Source organism: Panthera pardus, unplaced genomic scaffold (genome assembly GCF_024362965.1).
Source record: "Panthera pardus isolate Hobbes unplaced genomic scaffold, ASM2436296v1 HiC_scaffold_8, whole genome shotgun sequence".
Taxonomy (NCBI): Eukaryota; Metazoa; Chordata; class Mammalia; order Carnivora; family Felidae; genus Panthera; species Panthera pardus.
This window is the reverse complement of record NW_026527013.1, coordinates 116,278,188-116,304,668: the sequence shown is the minus strand read 5'-3', so window position 1 is coordinate 116,304,668 and position 26,481 is coordinate 116,278,188. Positions and strand designations below refer to the sequence as shown.

At 38.6% G+C, this 26,481-nt stretch overlaps 2 protein-coding genes and 1 pseudogene across 4 annotated transcripts in view; 1 reads left to right on the top strand and 2 right to left on the bottom strand.

The window, feature by feature from the left end:
• GSDME (gasdermin E) overlaps positions 1–9,608 on the top strand; it is a 64,141-nt gene extending 54,533 nt beyond the window's left edge. For both annotated transcript variants that reach the window (XM_019443624.2, XM_019443623.2), the window contains 2 exons: positions 5,923–5,996; positions 8,717–9,608. In XM_019443624.2, coding sequence (XP_019299169.2) covers positions 5,923–5,996; positions 8,717–8,947 — 305 coding nt within the window. In that variant the 3' untranslated portion in view covers positions 8,948–9,608. The remainder of the gene's footprint in view (positions 1–5,922; positions 5,997–8,716) is intronic.
• A 2,098-nt stretch (positions 9,609–11,706) lies between these two features.
• The window catches only part of PALS2 (protein associated with LIN7 2, MAGUK p55 family member), a 67,353-nt gene continuing 52,578 nt past the window's right edge, over positions 11,707–26,481 (bottom strand). For both annotated transcript variants that reach the window (XM_053896635.1, XM_019443621.2), the window contains 2 exons: positions 25,524–25,652; positions 11,707–18,525 (listed from right to left, as the gene is read on the bottom strand). In XM_053896635.1, the coding sequence (XP_053752610.1) occupies positions 18,349–18,525; positions 25,524–25,652 (306 nt within the window). In that variant the 3' untranslated portion in view covers positions 11,707–18,348. The remainder of the gene's footprint in view (positions 18,526–25,523; positions 25,653–26,481) is intronic.
• Positions 18,911–19,338, bottom strand: LOC109263842 (40S ribosomal protein S15a-like; annotated as a pseudogene).

The following is a 26,481-nucleotide window of genomic DNA, read 5'->3' as shown; positions in this document are numbered from 1 at the left end:
GTTTCGTGGTTGTTTCTGAACATTTTCTCTGATCCTTTCTTGCTTTCATGGTTTACTGGTTTTCTTTAGTGATATATTTGCATTTCTATCTCTTTATTCTTTGCCTCTTTACTAGTGCTTTTGGTTTGTGGTTACCATTAGGTGTGTACATAACATCTTCTGCATGTAGCAGAACATAACATAGCATAACATCTTCTGCATGTAAGTTGGTTACTTATGTTTGAACCCACTCATTACTCCTTCTTTCTCCATGTTTTAAGTACATGGTGTCATATTTTATGTCTTTTTTGTGAGTTCCTTGACTGGTTTTTCACAGAAATACTCATTTTTATTGCTTTTGTGTTTTTGACCTTCATACTGTCATTTTTTATCTTTCCTTTCTAGTCAGAGTCCCCTTTAGTATTTCTTGCAGGGCTGGTTTAATGGCCATGAACTCCTTTAGTTTTTGCTTATCTGGGAAAATCTTTATCTCTCTTCTATTCTAATGATAGCCTTGCTGGACAGTGTTCTTGGCTGCTGATTTTTCCCACTCAGCACTTTGAATATATCCTGCCACTCCCTTCTGGCTTGGAAAGTTTCTGCTGAAAAATCCAGATAGCCTTATGGTGTTTTCTTTTGTATGTAACTGGTTACTTTGTCTTGCTGCTTTTATTCTTAAATTTTTATTTACCTATTTATTTGTTTGAGAGAGTGCAAGCAAACAAGTGGGGAAGGGGCAGAGGGAGGGAGAGAGAATCTTAAATGGGCTCCATGCCCAGTGCAGAACCCAATACTGGGCTTGCTCTCACAACCCTCAGATCATGACTTGAGCTGAAATCAAGAGTTGGATGCTTAAATGACTGAGCCACCCAGGTGCCCGTCTTTTAATATTTTTTCATTATCACTATATTTTGCCATTTTAATTACAGTATGTCTTGGTGTGCATCTGCTTTTGCTGATTTAGTTGGAGGTTCTCTGTGCCTCCTGAATCTGGATATCTGTTTCCTTCCCTGGATCAGGGTAATTTTCAGCTATTATTTCTTCAAATAAATTTTCTGGCTCCTTTTCTCTCTCTGCTTCTTCTGGAACTCCTATAATGTGAATGTCATTACATTTGATGGAGTCACTGAGTTTCCTGAGTCTATTCTTGTTTTGCATAATTATTTTTTCTCTTTTGTTCAGCTTGATTTCTTTCCATTACTGTCTTTTCTATCATTAATTGATTCCTGTGTTTTTTCCAGCCTGATACTCATTCCATCAAGAGTGTTTCTCATTTTGTTTATTGAGCCCTTTATCTCTGCTATGTTATTCCTTATCTCTGGGTTAATGGTCTCCCTAGTGTTCTCCACTCTTTTCTCAAGTCCTATGAGAATCCTTAGGATCACAGCTTTAAATTCTTTACCAGGCATGGTACTATATCTGTTTTTCTTAGAACTTCTGAGATAGCCTTGTCTTTTCATTTGGGACAAAATGTCTTCTTATTTTGTCTAAGTCTCTGTGCCTGTTTCGTTGTTAGGAAAGTTAGCTACATCTTCTGTTCTTACCCTTAGGTAAGGGCTTTATGAAGAAGAGATCCTGTAGTGCTCTGCAGTGTAATGGCCCGTTCCCCAAGGCCTGGTGATTCCAGGAGTGTTTCTAATGTGTCCTGGCTACTTTATCCTTCAGACGAGTCTGCAGAGGCTCTCTTTGTCTGTTGTGGACAGAGTTTGGTCCCTGGCCTGAGTTGGTGTGTTTAACTAGGTGTGCTCTGGTCTGCTTGTTAATGAGATCTATTGCTGCTGCCACTGGAACACAGGCCTCACAAAACGTGTAAGTCAGGAGATGCAGTGTTGTCAGGAGTTTGGGGCCCTCTTCTGAAGGGGGGGGGCCTGCTGTGCTGGGAATGAGGCAAGCATGGCTGGAAAGTGTGGTTCTTGCAGAGCATGAAGCTAGGTATAATTAAGTACCAAGTGTTGGCATTGCACTTTTTAGAACTTTAACATTTTTTTACATGTTTTTATTTATTTGTGTGAGAGAGAGAGACAGAATGCAAGCTGGGCAGAAAGAAAGGGAGACACAAAATCCAAAGCAGCCTCTAGGCTCTGAGCTGTCAGTACAGACAGAGCCCAATGCAGAGCTGGAACTCATAAACCACAAGATAATGACCTGGGCCGAAGTTGGATTCTCAACCGACTGAGCCAGCCAGGTGCCCCTTGCCCTGGTTACTAGAGGTGACTCTGCTTTTATGTTAATGAAAGGGGTAGGGGAAGGCATTTGCCAGTTTCTATGTTCTCAGAGGGGTCTCTCCATGAACACTGTCTCTCTAGAACATGCTCTCAGATGAGCAACTAACCTCCCCAGTGTGTGCCCCAAGACACTCTTCAGATTGCTATTTCATGCTGTATGTCTGCGGGCTATTTGGGGCTGCTCTTGAAGAGAAGGCAGGTGATGTCCTTTAAAAATCAGGGCTTTAAGCACCACTGGTTGCAAGAACTCAGGAAATAAGTGCCCTTTTGCTTTCCAAGCCAATTGCTGTGGGGATTCATTTTTTCTGTGTGCTCCCCTGTGTTTCACCCTTCTCTGTGACCACTGTTCCCTCCATTCTGCGGTTGCCAACGATCCATTTCTCTCTCAAGCCACAACTCTGGACTCTATCTTCTTGATGTGGCCTCTTCTCTACCTTTAGTTGTGGAGTTTATGCTGCCAGTCTTCAGATCGATTTCTGGCGTCCTTAGCATGATATGATAGTTGTCTAGTTGTTTTTGTGGGATGCAGCAAGCCTAGGTTCCTCCTACTCAGCTGCCATCTTCCCCTTCTTCTTCAAGGAGGCCTGTCATGGGAAAACTGGGGGTAGTAGGCAGCTAAGAACTCTCTCCATTTGTTACTGTCCCATGGGGCCCAGGATCTCAAGCCTGCTCACCACCAGAGCCAGGTGATCAAGAGGTATTCTCTGGCTGGCAGCCATAAAAACTAGAGCATCAGACCTGTGCAATGGCTCCCCTCCAGGCGATACTGGTGCTCTGGAGTGTGGTAGAGGAAGGATGCAAAGATGGTAAGCACTGGCAGCTATCTATCCTTACAGTGTACTCCAGCAGGCCTCTCCTCTGTTTGAGGTGTCTGCCCTTTAGATTGCTTGTTTCTTTTTAATGTTTGTTTTTGAACGACAGTGTGAGCAGGGAGTGGCATAGAGAGAGGGAAACACAGAATCCAAAACAGGCCTCAAGTTCTGAGTCTGGATGTGGGGCTCAAACCCATAAACTGTGAGATCATGACCTGAGCTGAAGTTGGATGCTTAGCTGACTGAGCCACATAGGCACCCCCAGATTGCTGCTTTCAGATAACAAGCCTGTTGCACAGAAAGTCTGGACACCTGTCAAAGGGCTGCCTTGGTGTGGGTAAGTCCATGTGCAAGGCTTTGATGAACAATTTCTCAGTTTGCTATAGCCTTGTGGGTCTCAAGGACATGAGCCCCATTGGCTTTCAAAGCTAGAGGTGTAAGGAGCTGGTCCCTGCAGTGCCTGTCTTAAAAATGTAGGGTTCAAACTTTTTGCTCTTCATAGAGAAGCTTTTAAGTTCTCTTCCAATTGTGGGTCACTGTGCCAAAGGTGGGGTTTATGGTGACTTTATGGCTCAGCTTTTCTTACCTGCTTCAATGTGGGATGTTCCTTGCTTGCCAGATGTGTAGGAGTTGCTCTGGTGGTTGCGGGTTTTTTTTTTTTCAGAGGATATTGTTCCATATGTAGCTGGAGATTTGGGGCATCCACAGGAAGAGGTGGGTTCAGGATCTTCCTACATTGCACCTTGAACCAGTCTCTTCATGCTTAACTTATCCAGCATCTTGCCTGTGTCTGGAACTCTTCCTCAACCACTTTGTGACCTTAAGTGTGAACTCCTCAGGTCTCATATGTAAAGAGTCAGAATACGGAAGAGCAGTCAAAATAAATCATTTCAACTCAAGAAATACTGAAGAGGCCTCTTATGTGTTGTAGGCACTGCTAGGTGCTGAGATAGGGGAAGATAATCGTCTGCACCCACAGGGAAGTTAAAGTAGTAAAATTAGTTGGTATGCTTTGTAAAGCAGATGCTGTTATTTCCTCCTTCTCTCCTTACCACCATTGCTCAAAATAATGAATGACTATCCTCCTAACCTGGAACTAAAGTATTTCTAAGAATCAGGGGGAGTGGATGATGACTACATGGGACTCAGGAGCCAGAAAAGTGAGGGAATGGAAGCATAAACACGGGAGATGAAGTATGACAGTGGCTCGGCCAGGACATGATCATGTTCCAGGTGACTTTGTCACTGCCCTTCCTGGTCCTGTGACCTTTCCTCCTGGGGTCATATATTTACCAGCTGCATCTTCCTGATTTGGGATAAGGGCCTGCTTGATAATTCATGGACTGTGGACCCTCTCTGTGGGCAAATGGACACACAACATTTAAATGAAATTTTAGGGGATTCTCAAGAGGGAGAACTGCCTTATCTTCCTAGCAGCATTTCTGTCTTAGAAATGAGCTATATTTCATTGTACTCTGCTGGGCCACAGCCTTGGTGACATGTTGCTATTTATAAATAAGGCTGCTAATGAATACAGGAAATGGAGGGAGTTCATGAGTGGTCCCTGGACCAGATGATGCAACAGGTGACTCATTTCTCTCTTTGCCTTTCCAGTTCAAAGGTTATAGCCTGAGGGATTTGGGTTCTCTTAGAACTGCGTCTGTTTTTATCCTGGTTGGTATTTAAAATCCATTTTGAATAACATTGATGTGGATTTCCTTTTCCTGGGACTTGGCAGGGTTCCAGTGTAGCCCTCAGCCTCATCACAGCCCTGCACCAACTCATTGTGCCATTGGTGCCCCTTGTGTCAAGCTAGTGTGGGGCGGGGGGGGGGGAGGGGGGGGGCTCTGCAGTGCCACCCCTTTATCCAGCCATGTTGCATTTTTCTCCCCAAAATGACTAGTGACCTGAGTGGAAGGAACCCTTCATAGTTTACTTGGTTCTCTGGCATATGCAGAAACAAAACTATGGTCAAATGAGGAAACATGCTCAGAGAGGTATACCCAAAGTCCTACCCTAAATATGTAGCAGAGCTCAAACACAGCTCTTATCACCAAATCTTTGGTTCTACTTTTTTTTTTTTTTTTTTTTTTTGGTGAAAAAATTTAGATTTAGCCAGCTGGACTCTGTTCAGATGATCTCAATTTCATTGGCAATAGTCAAAGCATCATAGTGAGGAGCCAGTTGAACATATGCTGCCTTCTCTCCATTGGGCCTGATGGAGGTGTTGATCTTGGCCACATCAATGTCATACAGCTGCTTCACAGCCTGTTTTATCTGGTGCTTGTTGGCTTTGACCTCCATAATGAACACGAGTGTGTTATTCTCTTCTGTTTCCTTCATGGCTGACTCAAAATTAGGGGGAACTTGATGATGGCATAGTGGTCAAGCAGGTTTCTCCTGGTGGGGGGGGCACTCTTTTGAGGGTATTTGGGCTGCCTCTGGAGACACAGTGTCTTGGCCTGTTGGAAGGTAGGTGACGTAGATTTTGTGTGTGTGTGTGTGAAATTGGATGCTTTTCAGCACCCTTTTCTTGGCCTTCAAAGCCTTTGCTTTGGCTTTGGGAGGGGCACAAGCTTCCTTCTTCACCTTTGCTGTCTTTAAGAAAAGGTAGGTTCTACTTTTCTACATAAATTTGCTTTTTCTTGAGTCTGTACAGTTTTTCCTGATTGGCAAATTGAATGTCAAGGACTATCCTCTAGTGAACACAGAGCTGGTTACCTGGTTCCCATCTAAAAGGCCTTTGCTGCCTCTTTAGCACCTTTCATTTTTTCAGTAATTACTGAGACTGAGCATGTTCTCTGCCTGGCTGATGGGAGAGCACTAAAGTATAAATTAGGTACAATTCAGGGGCTGGCCTGTTCCCATGGGTTTTTTGGACAGTGACTGATGTTTGTCTCCTGCAGAAATGCCAGACAATGCAGCGGTTCTGCTGGGTGCTTGCTGTAAACTCCAGATTATTCCTGCGCTGCGTCACTTGGTAAGTAAGAAACCTCTCAGATGAGACCTGGGGATGGGCACCCGACAACTGATAAAACACCTTTAGGATTTCTCATCCATAACAGCCCTTCAAGATAGCTTAAACAGATGTTATTAACTCCACTTTTTTTTTTTTTTTTTGTATCACACTGTCCACATCACACCACACACCCTACCCTATGGGAAGGCTGAGATCGAGAGGAAAAGGATTTGTACAAAGAACTTGTTAGCAGGGTAGGACTCTCAACTTTGCCATTAGATTCCAAATCCCATGTTTTTCCCAGTGTTTGGAGAATTTCGGTCAAGGTTTGGTTGCAACATTGCAGGGAAGGAACCTGACACCATTTGGCAGGGTTATGGTTAGGCCAGTTTGATACAGCTCTGCCTCAAATTCACCAGGAAGGTATTTAAGAGGCGACTGGTCTCAGAGTTAGGTAGTGATGACCTTAGCCCTGGAGAGTCAAGATTAAGCCTTACCTTTTTAATAGAAGGAACCATCAATACACTGCCCAGAGGTCACTTGAATGGGGCAGGTGTTGCTCAGCCTGGGGCAGAGAACAAGAGCATACCAGGCTAGATTATTTTAAGGTCTGGTTACTTACAAAGAGTCAAAACGAACATGCTTTGTAGGCTAAAAAATCCAAAGCTCAGAGCTCTGCTCCCAGATCTGGGAAGGAGGTATTGAGATTAAGTGCCTGGACAGGACCCTGAAATTTGTTATCCATCTAGTCTGAGAACTTTGAGCACCATGCTTAGTGCCTTGGGTACTTCTCTGAATAGCAAAGACATCTGAACAAGGGCATTTTTCCAAGGAACAGTTTACAGCCCATTCACAACTGAAAGCAGTTTCTACCCACTGGTAGAGGAATTCTGGTTCTTGTACTGTGACCACAATTCTGAACTACTTGAAAACGTGCCAGCATGTTTGTTCTGGGGTTAGCTAAGGGTAAAGGCTGGTGGTGTAGTTATGAAAACAGTATCATCTATTTGTCCGTAATGATGAGCATAGCAGTAACTTTGCACTTAGCATTTCCCAGGGTCCTAAGATTTACAAAATTATCTACTGCATTCAGGAAATACTTCCTGAATTGTGTGTATATTACTGCAAGGCCACATTAGCTAATTCCCTTTCCCAACAAACTCATACTTCATTGTCATCTTCCTTGTAGTCTGTGTTAGATCTGATCTTTGTTGCATCCAAGTTCTGCTTTGTTGGTCTAAAGGTAGCCACATTTAGGGTTCTAGAATGGCTGGTGTTCTACAGTGGCACAAAAGCCCACAGAGTCATTTGTGTGGTTTTTGGGAGCTGTTCAACATAGACAAAGAATTTTCCTTTTGAAGAATTTCCTGGGTATCTTCACATAATCTGCCCTAGATACTGCAGCAACGCTAAAGACAATGAGGCTCCTGCCTTCTGAACGAATTTGGGTATTGTGTTTCTTACAGGGATTTACTTAGAACAGGGTAGAAAATTCTACCTGTATTCCTATCTTATCTGGTGGCCAGAGTAACTTTGAGAGCCTTTTTCAGAAGGGCTTTTGGAAGAACAGCATCATACTAATGTGTTTGCCAAACTGGGAAGAAGGTGAGTTAGAGACTGCTAATTCTGCGCCTGCCCCCACCCTTTGGGTGACTGTAATCTTTTATACCTAGAAGGGTCTCTGGGCCCATGGGCCCGGCAGATATTCAGAGTAGGAAGCTGGATGCTGCTCAGCCCCTGTCCACTAGACTCCAGACACAGCCTGCTGTAGGCAGTCTTGAGGCTGTGCCAGTAGAGCTCATTCTTAAATCACTGGGATGTGGTGCTCAAAGAGCAAGCCTGGTCCACTCTGAAGTCAAACTGAGAGTTGATGGTCTTGACCAAAAGCTGATGTTAAGCCTGTGGTAATTACTTTTATCAAATGTGTGCTGCACTTCTGCCACTGGGGCAAGTTTTAGTAAGGTTATCATTGCTCAGGACATTTCTGGAGATTTTTTGGATTCCCTTCATTTTTTATTTTAAATTTTACTCTCTACATGAATTGGATCTGGTTTTCAATGCCTGTGTAAAAATCTGAGAACTTGCAATTAGAGCAGCAGCTGAAGTGAACTCTCATTCAGCACATTGAGGGCCCTATTTTCTGTGACAGACCAGTCTCCTAAAAACCTTAGATTTTAGAAAACAGACTAAACAGTGACTATCTTCAGAAAGACAGTAGGGTAACAGTCGTTGGCATATGGGGGTGGAGGGGAGATCAGGAAAGGCTGTTTTGACGTGGCATTTCAATGGACCATGAGAGAGGAGAAGAAAAGGTCTATGTGGAACTCTAGAGGAAGAGTATCCCAGGTAGAAGGAATAGCAAAAGAAAGGTTCTTGAGGCAGGAAGCATAACTAAACTGTGGTACTTATCCCTTTGAGGAGATCAAGCAGCTGTATAGAAAATTCTAATATCATTAAAATAATACATACTGTGTGTATGGGAAAGTTACATTCTGAACTTCCTAATCTCCTGAAGTTAAGGGATCTAGGAGAAGATACAGAGTTCAGAGAGAAGAAGGACTGTCAGAACTGCAGGCAAATTGGAAAACTCAGGCATAAGGTCAGGGCCCGGGTCACATAAATCTTGTTATTTGTTACATCTTAAGGGTGCTCCTTTTGAGGAATGTAAAAAACAACTTTATTTTTTCTCTGTGGATTTTCTATAACATTTTAAGTGAATTTGCTTAAACATGTCATTTCAGTTTCATGGTCTCTCGGCTGATGGAGTATCTGATCTTAAAAACCCAATCTTGGCTCCTCTGAAGGATCTAGAAAGGTTTGGCGTTGCACAGCGTTTGTTTGCCACAGTCAACGTGAACCTGGAGAGACTGCCGTCATCCATAAAAGTTGTCACCGAGGAGGACCCCAACAAAGTCCCACGAATTCTTTATATAAGCCTCAGTGGGCTCTGTGCTTTACGCAGAGCACATTAATAACATCACATGTGAATTAGAAGTACAAGACCATCAAAGTTAGGTATTTTTCAGAATTGTTAAGATACTACTGAGTTTAGCTACCAAGAGGCCCAGTGTCTAAGGTAACTCCAGCACCCAAAGGGTTGAGAACTCTAAGCTGGTGTTTAGTTAGAACCCTCTTCTACAGCGAGATAGGTCCATCTATCACTTTCTTTCATAAACAAAAACAGGTGAGTCTATAGAACATGTGCTGATTGAGGAAATGAACTGTAAATACCACTATAGTATACATATTCCTCTGCTAAATAAAATTAAAATGATCTCATAGCAGGACACCCTTCCTTAGGGGTCTAGCTATATGCATTTCATTTTTGTCATGCTTTGACTAACATACCAATTCTAGGTCTAGAACAATGCTGATTTCCTATGCATTCTGCATGTTTAATTTGTAAAATACTACATATTTTAATTCTGTCTTGACATTCTTCTATAAAAATGCATGGAATGTCTCTCTAGTGCCCCTGATTCCATTGCTAATATCCACTGGGGACCTGAAATCCCTTCTTTCCCTTAGTAAAAAGTAGTTAGGACCTCCTGCCAGAGGTCTGACTTTAGGAGCAGGGAGGATGAGAAGTCACAGTTGTTGAAGAGAAACATGTTACTCAGCATGCATATATATATATATTATATATATATATATATATATATATAATATATATATATATATATATATAATAACCTTGTCCTCTATTTGAATGTTAAAATGGAAGAGATGAAGCAAACAACCCTTTCATCGCTTCAGTCAAAAATGAGACTAAATCTTAGGACGCATGAGAAAAAAAATTGCACATTGTGTGGCAACAACAAAAAAAGCACCTTAAAGGAATCTGCAGAAATGGAAATAGTTGCGCTACAGCTGTGGCACTATACATTGCCTTTCTGGCTTTCTGAAATAAACTTTTATAAACAACAAACTGAGGACAGATTGTGTAAGAAGAATCTACTTGTATAAAAAATAGATACACATGTACCACAGTGCAACAGGAGCTTCCTTTAAGAGTCCACAAGAAGGGGCACCTGAGTGGCTCAGTCAGTTAAGCATCTGACATCGGCTCAGGTCATGATCTCCTGGTTCGTGAGTTCAAGCCCCACGTTGGGCTCTGGGCTGACGGCTCAGAGCCAAGAGCATGCTTCGGATTCTGTCTCCCACTGCCTGTCCCTCCGCCACTTGCACTGTGCCTTTCCACTGTCTCAAAAATAAACATTAAAAAAGCCCACAAGAAACCTGACAATGGCTCCTTGGGGGAAGAGAGAGGAGTTAGAAGTTGGGGCAAGGCTAGGGGAGTTACCCTTCTGTTCCTGTTAGAATTTTGTATGCATGAGCCTCTAAGTTGAAATGAACCAACTAACACCACCCCAAAGCAACAAAACTAAAGATGCCATCCCAGGATGTGCCTATACTGCTACAGGTATTCCTAGCCACCCCCCAGTTACTGCCATTCCTTAGCAGACCCCAATGTAATGTTGTGGACAAAGTAATGCTGGGCCTCCAAACGGCTCTTCTAACTGGAATCTTCATCACTACATATAATTATTAACTGTAAATGTACCTTTATTTACTGCTTGAGATCAAGAACTATTAAAAATAGCTACATTTGGAAACAAGTTCCAGTAGACTAGATCACCTAGAAAACAGAAAATAGGGTAATACTTCTGAAGAGGCCAGCCACCTTCACTCAGATGTTTCCATGACCACTCCTCTTTCCTAAGTGGGTGCAGAAAGAAACACATTAGCTAGTGTGGTGTGGCCCTGGAACAGTCCCTCAGAGGGGTCCATAATGTAATAATCCCTGGAACCTGTGAACATGTTACCTTACATGCCAAAAAGGGACTTCACAGGTGTTTTTCAGGTTACAGACCTTGAGATGGACAGATTATCTGGGTGGGCCCTTAAAAAAGGCAGAAGAGTCAGAGAGATACTTGGCCAAAGAAAATGCAGGAAAGATGTGGCATAAGAAGGACTCAGTGCTGTTGCTAGTTCTGGGACAGGAGAGGTCAATTCAAAAACAAGAGTGCAGTCCACCTGACAGCCAGGAAGGAAGAGGGGACCTGAGTTCTACAACACCATGGAACTGAAGTCTGCCAACAACCCACAGAAGCCTGGAAGCAGATTCTCTCTCCAGCAGTAAGAGCCAGGGCAGGCCCTGGGAAACGTCTCAATTTTAGTTTGGCGAGACCCATGTTGGATTTCCATCCTACAGAACTAAGTCTGTGTTTTAAGCTGCTAAATTTGTGGTAATATTTTTACTGCAGTGATAGAATACTGGCAGCGTAAGATGAAAGAATGAACGATAGAAGTGAGAAGTACACTGGACTAGCAGTTTCTGAAGTACAAGGTAGGGAATCCCAGAAACTTGCTTGAGAAAGAGTTGCAAAGTACCTTTTCTGGAAGCAGGCTTCATGCACTCACCCACAGTCATGCGTCTACCTCTTGGGCAGCCTGGCAGGTCCACCTCCCTTTTCCACCGCAGGCCTCAGGAGTGAGCTGTGTGCCCCAGCAGGCGTTGTCTTTCCCACCGGGGCTTCTCTTGCTTGGCTGGTCCTAGCATCTCACACTATCTAAGCACAAAGGCCTTTTCATGATCCTATATTTTAATCTTCCCTGTGTCTGCAGTTTCTTTTTCCTTGAGTACATCACCTTTGAAAGCCACCAAATCACTTGGGCTGGGACAGAGGAAACAACAGTTAGGGTTTCCTTGTTAAAGAAGAGAAGCAGGTGAAAAATTTATATATTTATTTTGGTGAGAAAAACAATGTTATTACAGGCTTTTTACAAAGATTATTAGCATTTAAAAGAAATTACCAAAGCTAATCTGATATCCTCTGTATTACCTCTAAACCTTAATTCTACCTATAAATGAAACACTGCATTCTTTGCAATATTAAATATTTATTTTTATATATACAAAAATAGTTTACCTGGAATATACAATCTCCCATGTTTGGACAGCATATGGAAATATGCAAAAAAAATTTATAGGGACAGTTTCTGAAAACTCAATACTTAATTGTACTGCAGGAAAATTTTATTTATACAAGGACAGCAGTAATGTTTCTTTTATACAGGAATAATACAATTACTTGGAAAGCAGCAGCAATCAAATTTTATTTTTAAACTTTTTCATTAGAAAACTTAAGCAGCTTGTTCAGCTTTTATTTTTAGGTTGCTAACAAGCATTTTGTCTTCTGTTAAAAAAAAAAAGTTCTACAACCATTTCAAAGACTAGAGGTTAAAAACAGCATGCATTTGTGTTCAAAATAGAGATATACCAAACTGAAATGGGGAGGGGGACCCCAAAGCAAGGTTTTCACATCAAATACTCACCATGGGCTCTAACAGAACTCAACATGCAGAAAACTACACTTGTTTTGCTGAACCCTAGTGCTCATTCTTCTCCAGCAAAACCCTAGATCCCACTTCCTTAAAAGTCAACATTACCAAAGAAACAGCAGTTGGTGGTTCTTTTTCAAAGAGGACACACAACCAAAAGGAATATTTATCTTATATTTCAATTATAGATGAGATGAGCTATTCTTCAAATTTGGTTCTACCTGAAAAGATGAAGGCATTCCTCATTTGGACCACGTTTACCAGAACAAGCTTTATGTCTTCAAAGCAACATTATTTGTCCCACTGCCCGTCTCTCCTATTTCAGAATAAGACAAAACCCACATATGTTAACTGGTGATGACTTCTGGTTTAATAGTGGTAATTTATAGCTGAGGAGTTTTGAGTGCTCTGCTTTTTTCCACTTCCTCCAAGCTCTCAGGCCACCTTGACTGATAGGAGGAAAGCTAAATTTCAGGTATGGCCTACCATATTTGTATGTTTCTGCCCCCAGAGTTTGCTGTGGCTAAAGTACAACAAAAATATCCAGTCCAACTTTTAAGATCAGACCTTTTAGCTTCTGCTTTGTGGCAACAACAATACCTATTCAGTAGGACTCAAGACAGGTTTACAAGCATGGAGTCAACTGCTCTCCCAAGTATTAAGTGGCATTTACATTAACTGTAGCTGTGTTCATTCAGTTTGTGCTAGAAATTAGAAAACAGTAAAAACTAGTAGGGGAAAAAAGGGAAGGAACTGTCACTTCTGGCTGACTGGCATGTGGAGGCAAGTCACATTCATCACAGCACAGCATTATCAGCCAACAGCCACGAAGCTACGAGAAAGAATGCAACTAAGATATCTTCATATTGGATTCAAGGTCCACTAAGTGGGTCTAGCTAAACATTTCTCCCTATAAATAAACAGAGGCCTTTTAAACTTAATACTATGGGCTAAACAATAGGGCTGCAGTGATAAATTTCAGCCATAAGAATTAAGGTAGGGCAGCTTTAAGGGGGGAAAAGATTAGAATGTGGTTGGATGTAAGAGAGTACTGGATTGCTTAAATTTTGTGAGTAACAGCAAGAATTCGCTAAAGGTTTGGACTTAGAGGTGGCATTCTAAACTAAATGACTCTCCTGACCAACGCCACTGAGAGCAGAAAAGGCCCTCTTCCAAGGCTGGAACTACAACCTCAGAGCTGTTTTAAAACCGGAGGTAAGATTCTTGAATGGTATGTACCATTCATTATGTAACCTCTGAAAGAGATGCACTTTTAAAAAAAACTAAATGGTAAACAACCTCACTATAAGTGAATACATAAAATAAATGGATAAAGCAGCCTAGCTGCTTTCCCAATCTAGCATTTACTATATCAGAGATACAAATTGCTTCTTGTAATTTAAGGTGAAGACAAATATTAAGCTAGCCTTATTTAACTAGTGGAATATTAAAAGTAAAGGGAGATATAAATTTTATCAAAGGTCAGGTGGTCAAGAATCAGAATTAGGATCTCAGCTAGAAGTACACCATCTCTATTTTTAACAAAAGAGATTATTTTAAAGAAAGTACTGCCATGTACTGCAGGAGTGGTAGAGAACCATGCTTTAAAATTCTTACCTTGGAAATGAGGTATCGTTCCTTCACTTTTTACTGTGTTAAAGACTCATTTTTGATTCTGTGCACTAAATAATTCCAGGAACACAAAAAAGTAACATAATGGATGGGAAATATTTAAAAATGAATAAAACTTGAAGCTAACAAAAAATTTAAAAATCATCTTACCTTAAAGAATTAAAGAGTTATCTCCTTTAGATATGCAATGTATACTCAAAAACTCATATACTGAATTATTAGTTGTATTCTTAAAAGTTTGTGAATAATAGGGGCACCTGGGTGGCTCAGTCAGTTAAGCGTCCGACTTCGGCTCAGGTCATGATCTCACGGTTTGTGAGTTCAAGGCCTGTGTCAGGCTCTGTGCTGAGAGATCAGAGCCTGGAGCCTGCTTTGGATTCTGTGTCTCCCTCTCTCTCTGCTCTTCCCCCGCTCATGCGCTCTCTCTCTCTCAAAAATAAATAAACATTAAAAAAAAGAAAGTTTGTGAATATTCACTTGTACTATATACAATAATGCCATTATTTAAAATACTGAATTTCTCCCAAAACTCAAAATGCAGATATTATTACACAGATATTTTCACAGCAAATCCATTGGAAGAGGAGGGCAGTTACCCCAATCTCTAAATCTGAGTCATATCACAAATTCATTTGAAAGCTTAAGTATTTCCCAAGACAATGCCATTTAGAACTCTGTCCTTTTTCCTTAAGGAAATTGTTATAGTGATAATTTTCTGATCTGAATTTCATCATACATTTTTTTCAAAAAGGAGATTAGTATCTGCCTCAAGGTAAAACCAGAGTCTTATAAAACAACATGAAAAAAAAAGTTTCAGAAGGTCTAAGAATTTGGGAGTAAACATTTAAGAACACTAGCTATAATTACATGGGTAAACACATTTAGTTTTATTATTCATGTAGTTTGGGAAAGTTTTACATATTATACATATGGCTGTATATATATTGTAATATATATGGTGACTGAGACATTAAAAAAATGACCTATATATGTACATAAAAGTTCAGGATTTCTTTTTTCATATTTAGTATAAAGATTCATTACTACAAAATTATTGGCTCCCTATCCTGTGATTTCTGGAAAATGGAGTGTTGTTTCAGAAGTCATAAAAGTACAATGTTAAGTAGATCGCTATTTTGACCAATTTTTAGAACTTGATGTTCAATATTTACCAGTTTAAAGTAATTGTACCTAACTCCATGGCTATCCATCTTGAAAATCAACTCAATTACTAGATTATGACACTTGTTGTTTTACCTAACAATAAGTAGCAATTTAATGAATTGTTAAAGCAAAGATCATCTTTTATTGTCATTGACAAAGTATGGTCAAAGCAGTTAGTATCTGGCCATAATCTATAATGCTACCCTATTGTATTTTATTGCTAATTTGCATTATTTTCTAAATTTGTGTTAATCAATTTGCTCTTTTAAAGAAAACTTGTCCTTATAAGTTACTATAAGTAAATTTACTAGATTCTAGAATCTAGATTCAGGCTACTATTGCTGTAGTCATTCATGGGCTTATGATTTCTATTTTAAAAAGCTATGTTCAGCAATTGTATAGTTAGAATTGATAAAAGTAAACAAAGTCCTGATGTATTGGATTGATATTATCCAAATATCAAACAGAAATAGAGAATGCATAATCAAGGCATGGCTAGAACAAAAGTGAAACTCTACTTGCAATGCATCGCATATATTCCACTAGTTACAGTGTTATATGGCTTACCCAGGAACATCAATTCTATGGGTATTTGTACATTTGAAAATAAAATATATATATATATATATACATAATATTTAGTTGTATGGAAATAGTCATGCCCTGAATGCTGAATGTGGACATTCATCTGTCTACAAAGAATGCTCATGTGCATTAACGTATTGGCACGTTTCCCAAAAGTATATGCAGGTGCATGTGTAGTTTAACTATTATCAGTTGTTCAGCATCACTTTAAACCATTTTCTCTTCGGTAAAGCTCATTATTTTGTATATTTCCCACAAGAGAAATTCACATTTCCTTGATTACAACTATACTCTTGTTGCCTTGGGAGACTACTGGGGCCCTTGGGACTCCTTGCCCCAGCAGAGATCTGCCAGGTCCTGCAGACTCAGATGAGACTTCAGTTTCAAGTTCAATGACTCTATTGAGATACAATGAACTTCTCTGAATTTATTCTCTTCAGCTCTGGCATCTGGACTGAAATAACTTCTCTGAATTTATTCTCTTCAGCTCTGGCATCTTGACTGAAATTAACTAAAGAGCATTATTTCATTTTATATTATGGGGAATCAAGTGTGTATTAATTAGTCATGAATACAATTTATAATAGAAATAATTCCTTTAAGTATAGACTATTTTCTAATATGCATTTTATGCTAGATGATAAAGCTAAAAATATATATGATGTAAAAATCATCTCTATCATGTCAAGACAGTTGAAATATTTTTGTGGATAAACTTGTGCTGTTACGATGATCGTACAGTTGTTCACAGAGGCTCCATGCAGCAGCATGAAGGCATACCATAGAAGACAGCACATTTCCTGAGAACATGAAAATGAAACTTAAAATTTATAGTGTGTTGAAACATTAAGTCATAAGATATTACCTTGACACTGTGCTTTGATTCAGGTTGCTTTGAGAAGCCAGAATTCTGATGTAAATATACGTCGTTTAAAAGTTACCAAAGTTATTAAAAGGGTATGATCCATTTTGCCACTGATGTCCTATGCTAGGACAAAGAACATTAATTTGTGTTCTGGATATGAAATTCTAGAAAAAAATACCTATAGATTTCCACTCTTAACCATACAGCAACTTGGGCGTTGTTTCATTGTTAAAAAGATTTAAAGCAATGTGTGCATACTGCTTACTGCCATGTATTTTCTCTTCCCTCTAAGTGCTCCTGGCTGGCATTCCATGTGACAGCTTTGCTGAGAAGAAAACAAATTCAACAGCCAGGTGTCTAATGCCTACCACTGACAAAGATGACCACTAATATTTAAGCACCTAACCTTTTAAGTGTGAATACTGTCCCTGTGAAAAGTTGGCAGCAATATAAAACATGGCTAACTTAGTTTAATGATGAGCTACATCTCTAAATATGTTTGAGGAAGAATATATACCATGTAAGAATCCTAAAGGGAGATACAAATGGAGATGAATCTTAAAAATCTGAGTATGTTAACGCATCTAAAGGAGGGGAGCTGTTTTGTTTTCCTAATCATTAAACAAAAAAGTACATTTCCTAACAGAAACGTAAAAACAATATATGAAACCTTTTTTAATATATATTATATAATACATACAATGTACATATTATATAATGTATATATTACATATAGATGAAACGGCTTACAGTTATTTGCAAATCTTATAAATTGTTCAATGGATTTGGTTCTAAACACAACAGATTTAACAAATATTCTAATAATCACATCCCACTTCAAAAAAAGCACACTGATTTTCACCAAATCCCCCACTTGCAAACTTAGAGGCATTTTAAAGCATCAAAAAAATTTGCAGAGGCATAATACATTTGCTGACCGTATCCTAATGAAAACCCGTTGAAAGCAGTAGGCTCATTTTTGTCAAATTTCTACATGTGAAAATAAATCAACTTTGTGTCAGTTTACGTGTTACAGGATAAGGCACTCTCTCAGCCTGCATGGCCTTGCTTGCTGGGGACACATTCACTCAAGCATCAGCTTGTCATGGCAACAAATGAGAGTGCCAACTATTGCTCTTCACTTTTCCCCTCAAGATAGAAATGAAGGGAAAAGAAACCAATATATTTGTTTAAATTAGAATGGATAGCCATCTATCTTTGAAATAATGAAGCCATGTAGTGTTGAGCAGACTTTCAATGTCAGCCTTGGATGGCACTGACGTTACAGTCCTGCTTCTGTAAGAACTTGTATTAGGAAAGAAGACCAATAACTACAATTTTTTCCTAAGAGTAACTGACCCTTCACTAGTTGATACTGAACCAAAGGACAGCTTTACAAAACTATTTCAAGTATTCATTATCACAGTGAAAATGGGAGACCAATATGAGAATGAAGGATTTGAAAATTCCTTTGATGAAAAAGGCAAGGGTACTAAATCAAAACATATACAAAATGCTTCAACGCATTTCTTTATGTGGTATGAATAGAAATATTATCCATAAAAAGTTAGAAAAATTAAGATAAATTATATATTAGTACACCTTCCCAACCACATTTTATATAAAAATTCAGAATAGTGTACTGGTATTTCAATCTACACAATAAAAATGCCTAAACTTGGCAGATATTGTCTACCTGTGCATGTATTTTCTCAGTAGAAGGCTTATTTGTTGCAGTCACTTTTAAAAAGTTTTATTTCCATTCTGAACCTTAGTGAATCATCAGTAAACCCAGCTGATTGGGACCCACTGTGGCTCCATTCTCAGCTTCTCTATGGCAGTTTGTAGTTTTTCAAAGGCTTTGTCTAGATTGTCGTTTACGATGATCAAATCAAAATAGTGGTTGTATGCTCTCTGAATTCGTGCACTTTCATCCACGGTTTTCTTCAAGTCAGAGTCCTGTCAAAGAGTGTTAAAAGGAAATGTTTCTATCATAAGGTATATTTACTTGCTCAAACACCAAAGTGAATGTAAGAACTAAGTACATTGGACTTTTATTTATGGTGATTAATATTAATTCTCAAAATCTAATTTATATAGTGTTGAAAAAAACATTACCATATGTTCATATCCTAGTCTTTACAGCAGAGTTCATGTTTGCTTTATGAGTATTCTCTATCTTCTATTTCACTGATCTTAGGAAAATATTCCTAATTAAACAACTGCTGATAATAAACTCAGGGTGAAATCTAAGGTAATAAAATAATTATTTTAGGTTTCTAGCACAACTATAGCATCCTCTTCAAATGATTTTTTTTTTTAATTTGAATATATGTATGACATCCTAGAAAAAGAATCCTAGAATTTTCCCTTTGTGTTTTTGTCTTGCTTCTTCATGATCCTGCATGCCAGCTGAGGTGGTCAGTACAATGAAACCAAACTGGTGGGACAGGAGATTATTCTGCCATTTTTCTAGATCTTTGAGTTGTACATAAAATCTGGGGCTGATAACTCCACAGTTGTTTAACCTGCTTATGAGGTTTGTAACAACTTTCCCAGCTCTGTGATCATGAATGATTTCAAATTTGCCAATGTAACCACGTTTCATCATCACAGTTTAGAAACTGGATAATGACTTTGGAGCATGGCCTAGTAAGAACCTGGCATTTGCCTCTCTTTTCAGCATTGTTAATGCTCTTAAGAGCATCTGCCAGGACATTCATGTATACCAATATGGCAGCACAGAAAGATGGTGGAAAGAGTTCAAAAGATTTTTATCTTACAGGTTCTGTAGATCATGGAAACCATTCTGCAGTGACTTCTAAGCTCAAAGCCAAATCTGCTGCCTAATTCTAGGAAAGAGAATCTTCGAAATGTATTTTGAAGACTAACCACATGTTTCCCACCTCCAACAACATATACTCACACACACATTTATTTCTGTAGCTAGCATTGTTTATATTTTGTAAAATATTTTGGAATAATGTGGAGAATAAATAAGTAATGGGTTCTGCATGAGCAAGTGAAGCTTTTCATTAAATTGCAACTTTAAAAATGAAATTTCACATTTTTTCTATATGTTCTTCAAATATTTATTGAGTTTCTATTAAGGTGTCTACTATATTTCATCATCTATAGATAGAACAATGAATAAGAGAGAATGGGTTCCTACCCTCCAGTGGAGGAGGCAGATAAAGGGCAAATAAACACAAAAACTTCCAAGTTGTAATGAGTACTATAAAAGAAACCAACCAAGAACAAAGAATTTTGAGAATTCTACTTTAGAAAGAGTGATTACAAAGACACTGAGTAAATGACATTTAGCCTGAGAACTCTAGTGGGGGGAAAGAGCATTCCAAGCAGGGGAAACACCAATGAAAAACCCAGGAGGGAAATGACCCTGATGTGTTTTAAGATACTGAAAGGTCAGGATGGACAGAGGGACTAAGGGTGGGGGTAACATGGAGATGAGTACAGGCTAGGTCCTGGAGGACCCACATGCAATGGAAAGGCATCTCTGGCTTGTGATGGAGAAAGAGGAGATGGAAATGACACCAGACTGGAAATATATTTTGGTGATAAAATCATCAATATTAGCTATGAATGTGAAAAGTGAGGAAAATGAATCAAGATGTGGAAGAAGTAATTGTAGAAAATGCAAAGTTGGGGGTGGGAGTAGGGAGAGCATAATTTTGGGGGGAAAATGTTCTACTTTGTGTATGTTAAGTTTAAGATGTCTTGGGTAACATCTAAGTGCTAAGTAGTGATAGGTTATGCAAGTCAGAGCTCGGCGGCCTGGATTACCTATACATGAACTAGGAATCATCAGTGTAACAATGGTACATAAAACCATTTTACCAATGGTAAAAACACCTAAAGGGAAGTGTAGAGAGACAAATGGGTTCCAAACTAGGCCTTAGGGACACTACTACTTATATTTTAGTTAACATCACTGACATCTCTAAATCAGTTTGAAACAACTAAAATATCTTTTATGATAGATGTACAGCCACAACTCACCTTGAAAATAATTTTTACCTATTACAGTCACTAGCAATCTGGTTCATTAAAAAAAAAAAAAAAAAAAAGGTTGTTTTGGGCAATAACAATCATGTAACAATAGCAGAGTACAACATACAGATGGATCTCTAGACTATATTGGTAGGTGGAAAATGCAGGCAGACTACCGTATATAATAAGCGACTTTTTATGTAAGAAATAGGGGAGAAAGGATACACACATATACACACTTGCTTATATTAAAAACAAATAGTGAAAATGGCTACCTTTGTAGGTGGGCGTGTAGAGGACAGAGAAAAGCTAGATTTTTCTGTTAAGATTTACCTTAGAACTATTAAATGTATAGAATGATACAACAGAATTAAATTCACATGAAAAAAAGAACAATACCTGAAAATAAAAAGCAAAATGAAATAAACCAGTGTTTTAAGTTGATGGTTTAACTACACAGAAAGGAATTATTTCAGTAACGTTAAAATTAAATAATACCCACTGGAATAGATCTTAGGAACAACTTTTTTAAAAGCCCAAAACTTAAAACTTTTCAATAATCATACTATTGACATTAATACTGATATTGTTACTCAGAAATTATATACATAGTAGGTTCTCAGTTTATATGTAAAGTAAGAAATTATGTTATCAGGAACCAATATTTTCAGCATAAGAAAAATGACAAATACAGAGTCAAAGAAGTAAAATAATGTAAAGTTTAAATTGGAACCATCAAATTGAACGAATGATGTGTGTTTTCTGAAAAAGGAAAATATATTTCCTATATCTGGCCACCAAAAAGGCCTAGAAATAATGAGTAACTAAGTTCAATGCACAACTTTAGTACCTATATCGTCTCTAAATACCATTTCCCACTAAAAGGAACCAGGGATTTTGGATGGCTGGTTCCAGGTCCGGGCCAATAAATGTGTAAGACCTGGAACAGTTTGTTGTACTAGAAAGAAAAGAGTCATCAAAGATTATTGGGGTTGTGTTAAAAAGACTCAGAAGACAAACTGAATATTCCCATGAGCTAAACATAGGCCAATTTAAACATCAAAACGAATGGTAACTAGAGGCACCTAAGTGGCTCTGTCAGTTAAGTGCCTGACTAGATTTCAGCTCAGGTCATGACCTTATAGTGGTGAGATCAAACCTAGTGTCAGGCTTGTGCTAAGCATGGAGCCTCCTTAGGATTCTCTTTTTCCCTCTGTCTCAAAATATATAAACATTAAAAAAAGAGTAATAACTAAGTACACAGAGAGGAAGTATTTCAAGGGACTTTAAACACAGTGATTTGACTGTATATATTCAGGGGATAAACCCTAAGGACAAAAAAAAAAAACAACAAAAAACCAGTTTATGGTAATCATACCCCGTAGTGTCAGTATACTTATTCTCACACTGCTGTGTGTGTACTGTGTGATTAAGTAAATGAGCAATTATATGATTATTTTAGGTCTAACATTCCCAGTGTTTTTGAGAACTGGGATACTCAGGGTAGGGGAATGGAGATATACATATAAAAGAGGTTAAGTAAAAACCTTGTAATTCTGAATTTGAATGGGAAGTTTCAGTATGAATTCGTGACATAGTTTGCTTCAGACATACAACAGAAAAACATATATCCTACCTCTGTCTACCTGAAAGGTATAGCTAGAAACAATGATCAATCTTGTGACAATGTACACCCCTAGTATTATGGTCTTAAAACACCATTTACCCTAAAAGGAACCAGAGCTTCTTGAAGAAACAGCTGATGCCTGGCCTAGAAAAGGAAATGTACAAGAGGAGCCTGGAATATCTGTCATACCAGATAGCAAGGAAGCTATCAGAGACTATTGGGCTCATGAAATAAGGTCTCAAGAGCCAACTTGAATAAGCTCCTATTGGTCAAAGATGGGGCAATTTGAGCATCAGTAAGAACAATAACTGCGATAGAGTAACCACATCAAAAACTCATATCATGTGCTCATAATCAAACTAAAAAAACAAAAAAAAAAAACCCTTATTTGATCACCTGTTGCCTCTGGGGGCTCTTAAGGAACAAATCCATTATTCTGAAAAGTGACCCATAAAAAGCAAAGTATCAACATATACCCTGACCTTCCTATTTGAACTCTATTTCAGAGTAATCAACTAGTTGATAAGGAAAAGTTATTTCTTAGAAGAGCTCTAGTTTATAAATTCATAAAGAATGACAAACTTTGAATACTACCATTTTACAATCCCTAAAATAAGTGATCCAGGCAAAGATGAATAAAACTTGCTGAAATCATTAGGTAAAAAGCTACTACTTCATAGACTGGGCTAAGGACATTTGAACACACTGAGCATTCTTATCACAAAAAGAGCACCTTTAATATGCCTCATAATGTAACAAAACAAGAAGTATCACTTATTAATTATTCTTGAGAAATAAAAGTGAACCTATATCTGATCCATCAGTTCACAGGAAATACAAGGAATAGAGGGAAATGACACAATGGGGACAGAACTGGTGAAAATCTAGACTCTGGAGCACTCTATAGAATAACTGACTTCATTTTTTGAACAACTAAATTAGAAGGTTACAAGAGAGGAGAGGGAGGGAAGCAGTGAGAATTTACAGATTAGAACGGAATAAAGTGATGTCTACTGCCAGCTAAGATGTAGTAACAGATATTAGACTAACCCTCTTGTCTCACAATGAAAACAGACAGAATGTACAGAAAAACAGTTTTTAAGACCTCATGCATGAGGCAACAAAAGACTGATATTTCAGGAAGCAGAAAACAAATGAAATGAGCCCTATGACCACCCCAGCTTACTGTCTTGAAAGACTTTCTAGGCTGCAGCACACAAGGTAGAACCCAGGAGGAGCCTACCCAACATTCTGAGTTGGGACAGAGCTGAGAGCCCAGGGAAACCAAGGGGGCAAGAGTTCTCAGGACAGAATACCTGAACAGAACAGCAGCATGGAGAGAGAACTTCAGAGACTTGCAAAGACCCATCCCCTTCCAGCATTCAGCTATATACCAATTAGGGCAGTGTAAACCTACCTGAGGCCGCCAAAGAACCATCAGAAAAAATGAGAGGTACTCAAGTTGAGCCAGGAACAGGACCTCTTCTCATCAGGCAGCACAGAAAACCTCGATGCACAAGCCACTCGGAAGAGCCCTCAAATGGTCTTGCCTCACAGGTGAACAATAACTGCCCATAGATCAAGAACTATTCTGGTCCTACCTAACACATTTTAAAAGCAAGACCTGAAAGGAACAAACTGTTTCCCAACAAGTGCATCTCAGAACAAAGCTCACAATGCCTGAAAGCAGCAGGAAAATAGGACCAATGTGAGAAGAAAAGTCATTCAAGTCAAAACTGATCCAGAACTGACATAAATGTCAGAATTAGTAAACAAGGACATGAAAACACTTACTATATTTCAGATATTCAAAAAGTGAAGCAGAAACATAGAGAAGCCTGAAAAAGAACAAAGCAGAGTAACACTACATGATTTCAAGGCTTATCAGCAACAGTGTGGGAAGAGAGAGATGCAGTGGAAAGGAAGGATTCTGAAGGGGCACAAGGGCATCTTTGGAGGTAATGGACATGTCTATTATCCTGACTGTGATGGCTTTATGGGTATATACATATGCCCAGACTTACCAAATGGTACACTTTTAGTACGTAAAGTTTATTGTAAGTCAGTTATCTTTTGATTAAACCGCAGGGGTGGGTGGGGGGAAGAAGTTTAGAAGACATCAAGTAAATGAAATGTGTTGATCTTGTTTGGATCTGATTTGAATAAATCAACTGTAAAAAAATTCTAACTCTTGGAGAAATTCAAATATGGATGGTATATTTGATGATATTAAAAGTTGCTCTCAGGGCTCCTGGGTGGCTCAGTCGGTTGAGCATCCAACTTCAGCTCAGGTCATGATCTCATGGTTTGAGGGTTCAAGCTCCACATCAGGCTTTGCACTGACAGTATGGACCCTGCTTCGGATTCTCGGTCTCCCTCTCTCTCTCTCTCTCTCTGTCACTCTCCCACTCGCACTCTCTCTCAAAAACAAATAACCATTAAAAAAAAAAAAAGTTGCTCTTATTAATTTTTTTGTGTTAATGGTGTTACGGTTATGTTTAAAAAAACCTTTATGTTTTAGAGATAGATACTGAAATATTTACTGCTGACATATCAAAGATTTGCTTTAAAATAATCCAAGTAAGGGAGGAAATGAAGAGAGGTCTAATTAAAACACAAATGGCATGTATTATTGAAGCTAGGTGATGGGCATATGGGAGTTCATTTTTTTCCCTCTTCTGTATATATTTTAAGTTTCCTATAATATGAAGAGAGAGAGAAGGAAAACAAAAGAAAACATGCAACAAAAACTAAAAGTCAGAACATACTACCAGTAGTAAACCTTATGATGAATATGCTTGTTAATGGTCTTGGAGCCTTTTCCTCATCGGTAAAATGAGAGACGGATTAATATGAATATTTTAGTACTGTTCCCTTTCATTTACATAGAGGAAACAAACTTGTGTTTTATGTATGTATGTATGTATGTATGTATGTATGTATGTAAAGCTTATTTATTTGTTTATTTAGAAAGAACCAGTGGGGGAGGGGCATGAGGGGCACGGGGTGTGTGTGGGGGCGGAGACAGAGGATCCAAAGCAGGTTCTGTGCTATCAGCAAAGAGCTGATGGGGGGCTCGAACACACAAACCATGAGATCATGACCTGAGCTGAAGTCAGATGCTTAACCGACTGAACCACCCAGGAGCCCCTAAAGCCACACTGTCGCAAATCCTAGTGACATCTCATGAATGAATTTTTATTCTGTAATATATCATATATTTATTTCGTGAATATGATTAGAATAAAACGTGTCCAAAATAAAACAGAAAAAATCTTAGGAAGAAAATAATATTGTTAGCCTGAAAAGAACTGCTCACCGTCAAAAGCTTAGTAGTGATGCCAGCATCCACCACTGCCTTGTGCATGGCACGTAACGTCTCTAGTTCTGGAGCAGCAATAAATACAACATAGGGCATGAACTCGGATGTCCTCAGCACTTTCAAGGCCTGTGTAGAAGAACAATTACAAACCAACTTAGATGGGATTAGAATTTATGTTATCCTTTAATTTATACTAAATGCTAAATAATCAGTCTATCTGCCCTCTCACTAAGGATTAAGGCTGTAAATTAATACTTGCCCCCTTCTATCTTTTTGATTTCATACAGTACTTTCTTAGTGATCCAGTAACTATGTTCTGACCTCAGTCACATTACTCTTTAATCCTTTTGAACAAAGCAAAGTAATTAAAAAATCATCAAGAATGATGTAAATGCTTTATATGTTATTTGTAGAATTCTGTTAATATTGAAAAAGCAGAAATAATCTCAGTGTTTATTGAGAGTGGTATATAAATTAATATACATTTGTACTATGCAGCAATTACAAACAACTAAAAACAAAAGCTCTACAGTAACTCATATGAAAACATTTTCAAGAGATACTATTTAATGAAAAAAACTAAAGAATCTGTATAGAATTTCCTATTTATATAAAAAAATAGCCCATTAAAATTATAGATATATCTGTATTTAAGGTATATAAAATGACAAAGATATATACTGAACTAAATAATTATCTCTGAGTAGGGAAGTTAGGTGGAGTTGAATGTGGAGGGGTGGGAAGGGGTCGGTGAGAAAGACAGGGAATGAGAATGAAGAGATTGTTGTGTGCGAGTATGTGTGTTGGGTGGGAAGGGGTGTGACTTTAATCTTTTATTCTTTGTGTTGCAGCTTTGTTGAAAATTTAAAATTAACATTTCCTAACACATGCATTTATATATTACTTGAGCAAGTAAGTAAATACTAAACTATCAAGTTCTATTGCTATCCAAGCC